This window comes from Acanthopagrus latus, chromosome 21 (genome assembly GCF_904848185.1).
Source record: "Acanthopagrus latus isolate v.2019 chromosome 21, fAcaLat1.1, whole genome shotgun sequence".
NCBI lineage: Eukaryota > Metazoa > Chordata > Actinopteri > Spariformes > Sparidae > Acanthopagrus > Acanthopagrus latus.
Genome location: NC_051059.1, coordinates 4432734 through 4446195, shown reverse-complemented (window position 1 = coordinate 4446195; position 13462 = coordinate 4432734). Strand labels below are relative to the sequence as shown.

Below are 13462 nucleotides of genomic sequence, written 5' to 3'. Positions count from 1 at the left end.
GTGCTATGAGAAGAAAACTGTGGTTTGATGGTAAGCTAATCAGCTAGCTAGGTGAGGAAAGCAGATGTAGGCAGTACCTCAGTTATAATGACTTGTTTTTGAAGGTGGTGGCTTTAACCACTTTCCTGACTAGGAAAGAATGGCTGTGACGTAAGTTTCAGATGTATTTTTTCTTTTATGCTCCCTTGTTTTTGCAATAACTGAGCTAGCCTTTATCTCAGCTAACAGTAGCCCTTTAGACAGAAAAGGTGGCACATTTGCTCCAAGGTAAGGGCGGCAATGTGCCGGCCTGTCTTTCTAAAACCAAGGCGTAATATTCCTCCTTTTCCAAAAGCCGCCTCTGAGGCAGGCGTAAACATGTGACGTGACGTGAAGCTCGAAGTTGGGCTGTGAACAGTGACATAGAATTTGTCTTCAAAATAAGAGCTTTACATTGCACCCCATTGGAGTTTAGAACTGGGTTCTTAGCAGGGGGCTTTTAATTAAAAATAGCAAACGTTCTTAGCTTGACGTTACAACAACAAGCTAACACAACCAAACAGCTACAGAGACCGAGGAGACGCTGCATCTCCTGGATCTCTGCAGCTGTCCAGTTGTTCATCTTAATGTCTGTGGATGAAGTGATGGACTGACTGCTGTGATCAGCTGTTTCCTGGTTTTAAAACTCCCCGGCTGTGGGTCGCACAACAGTGCAGGTCATTGACACCTCCACACGTCTCACACAGAGGCCGGCACATTTCCGCTTCGTTTTTAGGTAGCAGGCGAGGCGGAAATAAGTGAACCCTCCGAGGAGGAAAATCAGCGGACCAAAACAGACCCCCAATTTGCCGGCCTCTGTCTAAAACCGCGGACCGAGCCGCCAAAAGGACGGGCACACTGGTGGCGTGGTGCCCTGTCTAAAAACGGCTAGTGCTAAACTAAGCTAAATCCTTAAAGTGAAACTCTCGCCAAAAAGCAACCCAGGCTTTAGTTACATTAAAGCGTCGATCCACGAGTGAGACCTAACAGAAAGGCTTGAGAAGCGGTTCACCATTACTCTCCTTCTTGTTAGGTCGCACTCGGGGATTGACACTTTTTGTCTGCCATGACGGTGGTGCGCCGAAGATACAGCTGCTAATATGAGTTGTCCAAAAACCTTCTTTTTAGAAAACTCTGTGTACACAAACAATGTTCTCAATGCTCGTGTTCATGTGTAGAGACTCTGTCGATACTACGAGCAAAGTTTCATGTTGTGTCGAGCCTTCTCAGTGTTTTAAAAACTTTGATGACTTTGATGCTAGCGTAAAGGTGCGCAAGCACTCCATTGAAAATTAGCTTGCCCGAAAATTAAACTATGGTAATCTTGAAAGTGCCTCTTTTGTCGTAATTATGCTTTTACACTAAGGTTTGACTTATATACATTCACAAATTAAGCCTTGGTTGCTTTTTTGGACACAAAAATAACTCTTCCACTATCTGCTAAACAGTGTTACCCATCAATTGATGAGATCCTGGCTGACTGCCATAGTCTAATTTGCTCCACCATAGTGTCATATTGATCTAAAAATGATTATTCTCCGCTGAAGAGCTGTACCATTTCGCGCCATTTCTTCAACAAAACGTTTTTCACTTCCTGTCAGTAGATGATGCCCTGCCCCCTGCCGAACACGCTTATCTCTCGCTCACATGCACACACAGTCTGAGGCCAAGCAAATTACGCTAATTACGTGAAGAGGATGTCACTCTTTACCACTTGAGTTGGAATTACTCTCATCCTCTGGTCTAAAAAAAGAGAAAAAAAATAAGAAAGGGTTACAGGAACACCTGTCAGGTAAACGCACGGTCTCTAACGACAGTCACTTTAAGTTAATGTGCTACAGGGTTCTCCCCAGTAATTTTCTAGTAATTTTCAATGTTAGCTGCTTTGCAGCGGGTGAGAGTGACGAGCAAGCGTCCGTCCGCCCGTCCGACCCCCCGGTCCGATGGTTTTGACTGTCTCCCCCAGGTCCGACAATAGCAATAGCGGGTGAGAGTGAGGGTAATGAACGAGCGTCCGTCCGCCCCCCCCCCCCATCCACCGATAGCGACCAACTCTGGCCGCCCCGTCCGATGATTGTGACCGTCCCTCCCGGGATGACGGTGCGCCGCTACACTAAACATTTCTGGGGAGAACCCTGTGCTAGCTTGTACTCAACCTCTCTCCGGTTTGTTTGTCTTCTCGTTAATTTAGCTGGGCAGGACATTGCCTATATATCTCACTCACTTCCAGCGCTGTGAGACTGAAATACGACTGAAACATTTTTTTGAGAACTCTACTAAGGACCCCCTTTATTTTTTCTCAAAGTGCACCAGATTGACGCCTTTCACTTTCAAAGGTGCACCAAAATGAATAGAAGATGCAAATCACCACATCTGCAAACTAATATGAGATGCAAATCAAACCCCAGTGTCCTGAAAAGAGCTCTAATCAGGCAATAGTGAAAAGTGAAAACACCTGTATATGGGGCCTTTAATGAACTAATGCAGCAAGTGAACACTGGGGTTGAGGGTAAGCTCGCTGCCACGGTGACCGACGGCTAGCTAGAAGAGACACGCAAATGCATGCAGCGCTCCAGGTGTCATTTCTTGCTTGTGAAGTTGGTTGGCCAGCTTTGCGCATTTGCCTATCTAACTCAGAAGCGAAAACTACTGTGACTCCTGTATCATGTATTGGTTTTCAAGTGGTTGAAAAGCACAGTTTTCTCTCTCTGCCTCCTTTGTTGGGAGACAAGTAAGCTGGCTACTTGCTAGCTAGCTAGTTTTCGTTGCTAACAGTGCTAAATTGGTTAAATAGAGTGCGTGTAGTGATGATGTATTTTTGTAGGCTTACCACAGAAGTTTATGAAACTTACACATTTTGTTCATCAAGGTAATCTCCACAGATGAACACCACTTGTGTGTGTGTGTGTGTGTGTGTTTGTTTGTTTTTTTAAAGTGAATTAAATCGTGAGAATCAAAAAGCTGTTATTAGGCTATAAACACAACGCATTGTGGTTGCATTACTTAAACTTCACCAACACTAAGCATCTTACTACACAATTTTTTGTAAATCATTTTTTGTAAATTGATAAATCTACACTTTATAAAGTTAGAGTTTGAATTCTTTGCTAACTAAAGTCTGCCTGTAAAAATGGACTTTTGCCAAGAGGAGTTTTCGTGTTCGATGTTATTCACTCTGGGACAACCTCTGCAGTCTCATTTAGCCACTTGTTAGCAACCGCTGTTTTTATGACACGGAAGCCTTTATGATTAAATTGTGGGACATTTTATGTTGTATTTTATGTTGTAGAACAAAACATGTGAATATCTTAAGCCTGTGGTAACCACAGACTTTATTTCAGGCATTTAACACAAAACAAATTTTTGTGACTTTGAGAGGACTTTGACAGGAGGGAACCGGACGTGCAAAACTCCTAGCCCATTTCCGGCTTTTATGGCTATGCTCTACACCACCCTATATATGTGCTTAATCAAGCTGTTGAACACACAGACAATGATTCCATTTCTTTAATGCACCATGTTTTCAGAAACTTTGCTCCTTTTTTCACTTATCTGTTTCAGTAATAGGAAATTATAACACAATACGAGTCTTTAGTATAGCGTTTATTATGTTAAATGACTGCATGTAGGCCTTGAGTTAGCTTCTTTAATTAAAGAAAAGGCTGACATTTTTTGTAATTGTTTTTTTCCCCATTTTTTATTTATATACATTCACACACTGAACACATCCTCATCCTCAAAGTAACAAACATTAACAATGTTCTCACTTTCCAAGTAGCCCACCATCCTCAAGGACACCCAGAAAATAGGTGTAGTCCCTTTAATCTCAGAAGAGTGATCTGATGTTTTCATGTTTTCTCTTTTCATTTCTGCAGGGCCTATATGAGTGTGAAAGAGCTTAAGGAGGAGCTACAGCTGAGTGGCATGGACACACTTAATGTTTTCTTTGCTAGCAATTCGGTGCGAGAAGAACTGGCAGGAGCTGCAACCTGGCCTTGGGCAAAGGAAGCTCTTACTCATCAAGGTACGGACGCAAAATAACATCTATCTGCTCTATATTATACATAAATGTCATCTCTTCACATCTCTTGCTTCTGTATCCCACTTTATATTTTAATCTCTTATCTGTCTTAATGCTTTTTCTCAGTTTCTTTGTATTTTTGTCCATACCTTCCTCTCTTCCCTGTCCTTTGTTGTCTTTGTTGTCAATGTCCAAATGAGATGGTGAGCAACTGGAGCTGGTGAAGATTTTCCCGGCACGATGCCTCTTTCCTCTTCCAATCATTAGGCCCCTTTCCACTGGAAAAGGCTAATCAACCCAGCAGCAACCAAACAAACAAACAAACAAACAAACAGCAGTGTGGGCTCTGTACCATTGTTGCCACCCATGCCCACTTGCCAGCTGATCTTTATTTACTTATGTACTGTTTTCTTCTTGTGCGTAGCGAGTGGACTCAAAACAAGGAGACTCGTGGAGTAAATGTACCTTCAGTGGAGCTAAATGTGTCACTGGAGGAATTTACATGTCTCTTGAAGAGACATACTACTTAACAGACTCACTACACTGTCAATAATAAATAAGTCTTTTCTGCTAAGTGTATAGAACAGCATGTCAGGTTCAAATAATACAACTTGCAACTATTATTCTGCCTCTTTTAGAAATATCTCTTTACTCCTGATCTGTCCAGCCTCCATATCCTCACTAAACAGAACTAATTAACTAACCGACCATTAAATAACTAACCAACTAAATATTGTTATTATAATTAAGATGTGGTAGGACAGACTGTCCATTCCATCAATTTATAATGTGTGTCAGTAGAAACACAAAAGGAGAAAAAACCCAAGGACATCGCCAGGAATTCAGTAAATTCCTGCGTCATCAGACCAGATGTTTAGATGTCACATAGGGTTCTGAATTACTAGCATTTCATTTTACATAGTACTGTGTTATGATGTGACAGTTCTTACTTTTCAAAGAAATAGCACAGTCAACAATTATAAGTTTGTCTTGTTTCATTTACTCTACACAAGCTAGTGATGAAACAATGACAATTCATTGATTTGTATGCTATTAGTAATTTATTACTTATCTAATGTCAAGTGAATTCGTTGTATACTTATGTATTAAATGTGTGTTATTTGAATGTTAATATCACTAAACTCTGGTAACTTCTGCTGGGCAGACTTGGCTGACTTTTTTACATTTATGTCTAAAAAATTGGCATTAAATAATGCCAAGATACGTGTACAGCATAGGAAAAGCAAGACTGCACTGTTAACAAAAATATATTTGCTCAGATGAAAAAAGAGTTAGCCACTGCTGATCAATAAAAAATGGATGAAAAAAGTGCATCTTCACATATATTTTGAAGTGAATTATTTCTACAGATACTTGTTTGACATGTTTGACTGGTGATGTCACACACTGAGGAGCCAACATTTTGCCTACTCTACGGCATACAAAAATCCTGCGTGATGAACTAAAGATCTCAAATTTCAATTCATCAGTCCATAACACCTTCATCCAGTCTTCAGTAGTCCATTGCCTGTGTTTCATGGCCCAGTCAAGCAACTTTTTCTTATTCTGACATCTTAGCAATGGCTTTCTTGCTGCAACTCAAAGTCTTCTCTCTACAGTTGAAACTGAAACTTGCTTACTATGACCACTATTAAGCTGTTGTCTTGTTAGCCTCCTATCATGCCAGCTGTTGACTCTCAGAAACTTGTCTTCTGATTCTGTTGTGGCTTTGAATCTGCCAGACCTCTTCCTGTCAGAAGCTGTTTTTAGACAGGGCACCAAGCCGCCAATTTGCACATCCTTTTTCCGGCTCGGTCCACGGTTTTAGACAGAGGCCGGCAAATTGGGGGTCTGTTTTGGTCCCCCTCAGAGGGTTCACTTATTTCCGCCTCGCCTGCTACCTAAAAACTAGGCATCAATGTGCCGGCCTCTGTGTGAGACGGGTGGAGGTGTCGATGACCTGCACTGTTGTGCGACCCACAGCCGGGGAGTTTTAAAACCAGGAAACAGCTGATCACAGCAGTCAGTCCATCACTTCATCCACAGACATTAAGATGAACAACTGGACAGCTGCAGAGATCCAGGAGATGCAGCGTCTCCTCGGTCTCTGTAGCTGTTTGGTTGTGTTAGCTTGTTGTTGTGTAGGCAAGTTAAGGACGGTCACTACTTTCAAATTAAAAGCCCCCCACTAAGATCCCAGTTCTAAACTCCAATGGGGTGCAATGTAAAGCTCTTATTTTGAAGACAAATTCCTTGTCACTGTTCACAGCCCACTTTTGAGCTTCATGTCATGTCACGTTTACGCCTGCCTCAGAGGCGGCTTTTGGAAAAGGAGGAATATTACGCCTCGGTTTTAGAAAGACAGGCCGGCACATTGTTGCCCTTACCTTGGAGCAAATGTGCAGCCTTTTCTACCTAAAAAGGGCTAGAGTTTCCACCAGTTTCTAAGTGCTTGTTGAACATGAAGGAAACTGTAATAACCGACACATTGACTTTGTTTGCAAATTCTCTGTAGGAAAGACATATATTTTTAAGCGTTATGATGGTCTGTCTTTTTTCCATTGTTAATTACTTTTTGTTTACTTGTTTAACTGTAGATTAGGTCTGCCATTGCTTCTGTTCTAAAAAGCTTTAATTTCATTTTGAGGTAAAATGTTGTTGTTCTGTATATGTTTGGGCTTGAGGTAGCTATTTATTGATTTAAATGCAAAACTTTTCTTTGTCAGAGTAGATGTTATATTTTCAAATTAAACTAGTGCATAAAGTTCTCTATTGAAAGTCTCCCTCATGACATTTGTTTCAGTTCTTCAGCATCTGTCCCTGTTTAAAAACAAGTTAGTAGATGACAAGTCATCTCCGGAGGCCTTGTTGTTTAGTGTCTTCGTATTTAATGTCTTTATTGTTTAGAGTTTTCACCACTGAATACTGTTTCTAATTAGAAAACCAATAACGGTCATGTCTGTTCTTGATTCTGTGATTATCAGCATAGTGCAGAAAATCTGTATATCCACTTAAAGGCCATTTTTGTAAAAATTCACCATAGCTCCAAAACCATAGCCGATTTTTAAATATCTATATGTTGGATTTGGATTTTTATTCAGTCTTTGATTTTTCTTCTCCTTAAATTTGTACTTTTTTAGGTCCAGAAATAAAACACAGACAACATTCTTTTTTTTCATTCAAGGAACGATATTGACAAAAAATCCCTTGAAGGTATTATCTTGCTCTTTTATCTATCTTGTTACCTATCTTCTAGATTTGCTCACTAGTGGACAGATAACAGGGACCAAAAATGTAACATCCCTTGTCCTAATTTTAGGTTTCTGTAGTGCATTCTTCTAGATAAAAAACAGGCAAAAATGACCCATATCCACCCATATCCACCTTACTGGTTCCTGTTTTTGGTTTAGGGTACTAAAGTTTTACTTCATTCCTAATTGGTCTTAAGTGTCAGTCTTTTTACTGTGGTGGTCTGTTTCTGTTTTGGAAATGCCAGCTTTCTGTGGTGGCAGTAAGTAAACACAAAGTTTGTAGTTACAATTCTACATTTTTGTGATCAGATGTTTTGGTTTGTACTCAAGTAATAGACTGAAAATGGTTTAATGTTTTTTTAGATACAGAACAAAAGCTGAATCAAGACATGTTGATGTTGAGAAGATATTTTATTGTCTCAACAAAGGGCACTAAATGGGATCACTTGCTGAGGGACAGTTTTACAGATCATTACATCCCGTCAAAACAATGGAATTTGCTGTTACAGTCTAGAAATGTTTAATTTATTTAATTGTCTATCTTGTGAAGACTCACAGACCTTTTCTCACTTTTCAGTGTCTAAATAGTAATAATATTGTGACCCATGCTGTGAATGTTATTGTTGGTCCTCAGGTGGGATGGTGCTGAACCCATCTTACTTTGGTACTATGGGCCACCACAACACCATGATCCATGAGATGGGCCACATCTTGGGACTGTACCATGTATTCAAGGGGGTGAGTGAGCGGGACTCCTGTGATGATCCATGTCAGGTAAGAATGTTAAATGTAACACAAATCTGTTTGGTATTTATCTTTTTGGATGTCTTTTAAAGTTTGTTGTCCTCTATCATACAATATTTTTGCTTTTTCCCAAGTTTTACTTCATGTGGTGAAGTGGGATTTAAATGAACCTATACTCATTTCATTGGTATAATGTGTAGACCTTCCACTGCATAGTTAGAAACAGTGCTTTTTTGTAAGGTAGCATTCAGTAGGAATACATGCATATGATTCTTGAATTCTGATGAAATGATATGCATTAAGCCAAAAATAAGAGGTGATTGTCTGTGTCCATCTTCACCTTTTGTCTATAAAATGTAGACATGCCTACCTGGATGGAACTTCTCACTCTTCTGTAATCCTTTGCTTGAAGCTCTGTCATGTGTACTTGCAGGAAACCATCCCGTCCATGGAGACAGGAGATCTGTGTGCTGACACTGCTCCAACACCCAAATCTAAAGCCTGCCAAGATCCTGGAGCCGTCACTGACACCTGTGGAGTCACCACGTACCAGGACACACCTTATAGCAATTATATGAGCTACACAGGTACGTTGAATGAACATTTACTGTCCTGTTTTTTTTTGTGATTGGCAGCAGGCCTACTGTCAGATGACGGAAAGACAGATGGAAAAAAACAAATGATCCACAGTACAGTACAGTCAATTACATGGCACTGTTGAGTGTATACTGTACAATGTTAGAATAGTGATGATAGTGGACATGGAATAGACCTTCAACTGCATAGTTACAAACAGTGCTTTTTTGCAGTATAGCATTCGGTAGGAATACAGACATATGATTATTGGTTATACATGTATTTTATTCGCCTTTAATCCATATAATTTGTTGATTTTAAAAAAGGTTAGATTTGATCTGCTCATCGAAAAATGATGTTAGATGATAAACGACATTTGCACAATACACAGCCAACTCAGTCTGTATTTATTGATAATATTGCATATTAATAATGAAGCTACTTAATCCCAACCATGTGATTATCACTGAATACAGTGTTTTTAGACCTGATCCATGATCATTCCCTTCATATCTTTCTTTATTGCACCACATCAGATGACAACTGCACCAACCATTTTACTCCCAACCAAGTGGCACGGATGCACTGTTATCTTGACTTGGTCTACCAGAAGTGGCTGATGGACCAGCAACCTGCCCCCATCCCTCTGGCCCCGATAGTGACAGCCCAGAGTCCAGATTCTGTATCTCTCTACTGGGTGCCACCTATCAGGGGACCACTTTATCAGAGGTACAACTGCTTGGATTCTTAACTATTTCTAACTAATTCAACCACAATCCTCACCCTCAGTATGGACAAAGACAAAGACAAAGACATATTTTTTAGTGTCAAGTTTCTAATTTCTTTTTAAACCCATCTAAGGCCAAAAAAGCAACTGTTAGACTCATGCATTGCAAATTTAAGAAATGATTTACATGTATGTCCCAACACATACATTTTTCCAAACAACACAAACCGAAAAATACCTGAGGTGGCTGACACAAAGGTTTCAGGATGAGTTGAGGAGTCTCACAGCCTGCGGAAAGAAGCTGCTCTGTAGTCTAGTGGCACGGCAGCAGATACCTCTGAATCACTTGCCAGACAGCAGCAGGATGGACAGACTGTGGCTTTATGGGGAATGTCTGAATATACTTACTTTAACATACAAAGACTTTCATGATATTATGAGTTAACAGAGATTACCGGAACATTTACAACTAATCTGTATGCATTCAGTTATGGGATTTGCAACATGTACAATATGTTGTCTCAAAATGTTGGCAAAAGACAATTGCATTTCTGGGCCTGATCTGGAGCTGTCATGACCGGCTCAAGAAGCCATGACAAGAGATAGTGAGATGCGGATAACTGTAACAATTAACAATATTTATTTGAATAAAGTGCACAAATCATAATAATGCCATGAGGTGTGAACGTGCGGTTATCAGTGTGTCTGCCGATGGGTGCATGTGAGTGATGAGTTCGGAGCGTTGTAAAGTGCAGAAACCAGGCCGCAGCCAACAAAACAATACAATGGCGCCGGAGGAAAACCAGGTCCTTCTGGTGAGAGAGAGAGAGAGAGAGAGAGAGAGAGAGAGAGAGAGAGAGAGAGAGAGAGAGAGAGAGAGAACGACTGATTTCAAGCCCTGCCCACTGAGATACCTGCAGACAGAAAGGAAGGGGCCATAGAACAGCAGGGGGCCGTCACAGAGCCCTGACATGAAATCGACCTTGTCGAATATACAGATACTGTACTGACTGTCGCCTCCTCTACCAGTCATCAACGCAAAAACAGAAAAAGCCAGCTGGTTCAACATCATTGTAAATCTTGACTTCAATAAGACACATTTTCCTTGTTGTGACAAATGAAAGAAAAAGTTTGAAATGTCATAATCAGTAGCTCTGTTTCTTTCTGTCCCAGCTCCTCCTTTCATGAGCCTGTTATCAACTGCGGAGACTGTGAGAAAGACAGCGTTTTCCACCAGTACGCACATGAGGCTTCCTCACCTCGCATCTGTGACACGTCAGGCTACTGGACACCTGAGGAGGCAGTTGGTCAGTCAAAAATCACTGTGTGTGTTTGGTCTTGGAAATATGTGTCAAAAAAGGATGAACAATCAAATTCTTTCTTTTTTTTTCTTTACAGAAAAAAATGACAATAGAATAGTTGCATTTTACCTGTTGCTACTTGCAGCCAAAATTCTCTTCTTAATCCATCAAATGGGTGTGAATATAAACGGAACTGACTGTGAGAGGTAGTTGGAGCAATTCAATTTCTTTCACTCTGAGTTGGACACAACACAAAGACATAGTGTGTTTTTTAGGGATTCAGATTCATTACTTCATCAAAGTCAAAGAATTTGAAATCAAATTTCTGATGAATTCAGAAATCAAATTGATTTTAAACCATTCATATTCATTGAACTCTATAAAGCCGAACTAAGATTTAATTGGTAAAATCTATAGCTGACTAAGTTGAGTTTTCTCTCCTCTTTTAATAATTATTGACAGTGAGGAATGTGGGGCTTTCAGGTTTGCCTTTATGTCCATGAGTTCTACTGCCGTCTCTTGTTTCCACAGACCAGATCACCCCCCTCCCCTCCAAACACACAAACACATATGCGCACGCATCTCTTCCCTGTAAATTTCAGGTGCGTGCAAGGCTAATGGCTCCTGGAAGAGGAAAAAGCAGAAAATCATTAAATGATAATTGCCCTCAGCTACAGACCTCTCTCTGTCTCTGTCTTGTTTTAGCCAAAGCGAAAACACGCATTATTAAGCAAAGCGTCTACTCTGTGTAACGTTTGGGTGCTGTTCAAACATTGAAACGCTGTCAAAAAACAAAACAGCCAAAACACAGTGTATCTTGTAGCACTGTACTGAAACATTACACTTCATGTAAGCACATGGTCCTTGTTATTGCAATCATAATTCCTGGAGAGGACCGGTTTCCTTTGACATGACATGCAAAGTGAGGGGAAAGAAACAAGAGAAAAGGGAACACAAGTAAGTAAACAAAAGCAGAGAGAAAAATAAGAGAGACAGGGATACACAGAGAGGGAGAACAAAACACCGTACCAACACAATAACACTTTCCCTCTCTTCCGTGGAAACTCTACCCAAATATGTGGAAATCCTCTGCTGGAATTTATGCTTTGAAAACAAGCGGTGAGGAGGAGCAGGGGGGATTACGGCTCCCTCTCTTTCGCTGCGGGATCATAATGATGATAAAGAGTCAATTACAGTCTTACTCTAAACAGTGGTATGCACACAGCTGAGGAGACAGCCAGTCTGCTGGCTTCCCTGGCTCCTTTTTCACTCTTTCCTACTTCCAAAGATGATGATGCAGGATGGGTCACTTTGTCAGCCAGCAAAGATGGGCAATACTGCCTTTAGCAAGGGATGGAAGAGAGAGAAATTGGACAAATTCAATGCGGATATCATGGCTTGCAGTACTAAACATAAGTTTACTAGCAAAGCACCATTGGCAAAATGTTCTTTTACATCTCTTTTATATGTTGCCACAGTTTTGACTGGTTGAAGTTCTCAGGCTGAGAGGAAACACGACACGATTTTAGGACTTGTGCTACTGTTTAGGGGATTAAATTAGTTTATGTACTGTATGCAGCATTAAAGTGCTTTATAATTCAAAATGAGAACCTTTAAGTTAAGTTGATGATGGATGAAGATAGACATGTATGTATTTGAATGGAGGGAATGAGTTTTGACCAAAAATCTAGTAAGTTGTATAGAGTAAGTAAGAACATTCAGAATACTAAAAATGAGAAAAAACATAAACCATACAGTTACATAGTTATGAAGTTGAAATATGAGAATAAAAAAAAAATGCAGTTTGCAAATAAAGACAGATAACTCAAATATCAGAGCATACAAAGTACACTTGTTGCCTCAGCTTGTTATAGCTCAGTATTCTAATGCATACAGACCTACATCTATAAACACACATTCATAGTTGATATAGACAGTGTAATGTTTGTGATAGAGCAATCAGATAAATATCTATTATTATTCCTTCATGTGGTTTAGCAAATATTAAAGTATTAAAATATTAAAATGCAACCCACCTGGAAGTATCTTTTAATGATGAAGATAAAACATGCAAACTACTACTCTTTGATCATTATTGGATAGTTTTAAGCTGAATTAGAAAAGAAAAGGCCACTTGAGGGCAGGTGAACAAGTACAAAAACAAAAACAATATTAACATATTATCACATTCTCAAGTTGTTCTGGCAAACATGTTAGCAAACAGTTGTATTGTCTTACAGACACAGAGCAGCACCATCAACACCATCATCCCACTGAAGATTCATTACTCACTACTACTGTTGTAGCACTGTTGCTCCATGTCAGCAGTAGTTACAGGTCTCTTTCAGTATTGTAGATGCGTCATATTGGACATTCCTCCTGCTAAAAATTAATATAATAATATAACAAACCAAATATTTAATCTAAGATATTGAGATTTTCTTCATTTGTCGGGTACTTCAGCAGTCGTAAAAATGTAGGAAGCTGAAATGGCAAAGGCCTCCAAAATTTGCACTTTACAGTTCTGGTGAATTTATATGCCTATTTTGGTCAATGCCCACGTCATGTACCTGGCATTCTTTATCTTTTTAACACTTGTCTATCCACACATGGCTGATCGTAATGGGTGTGAAATATGTAACACCTTATTAACATCCTTTTGTTTGTCTTTCACCTGGGATACAGTTGATAATAACACCGCAATAATGTTATTCCACTGCGCTAATCATTAATGCTGCTCAACAATTAACAAGTCATTATGTCTGGTGTAATGGAGTTGCTACTGTGTTTTTGAATCTGGGCCATGCTTTTAGTAGCGGGGATG

General features: G+C 39.9%; 1 protein-coding gene across 1 annotated transcript in view; it reads left to right on the top strand.

Moving 5' to 3' along the window:
- The window catches only part of pappa2 (pappalysin 2), a 79313-nt gene that overhangs the window by 18762 nt on the left and 47089 nt on the right, over positions 1-13462 (top strand). Inside the window, exons 5-9 of the mRNA XM_037085274.1 lie at positions 3894-4042; positions 7925-8064; positions 8468-8621; positions 9147-9339; positions 10511-10644. Coding sequence (XP_036941169.1) covers positions 3894-4042; positions 7925-8064; positions 8468-8621; positions 9147-9339; positions 10511-10644 — 770 coding nt within the window. The remainder of the gene's footprint in view (positions 1-3893; positions 4043-7924; positions 8065-8467; positions 8622-9146; positions 9340-10510; positions 10645-13462) is intronic.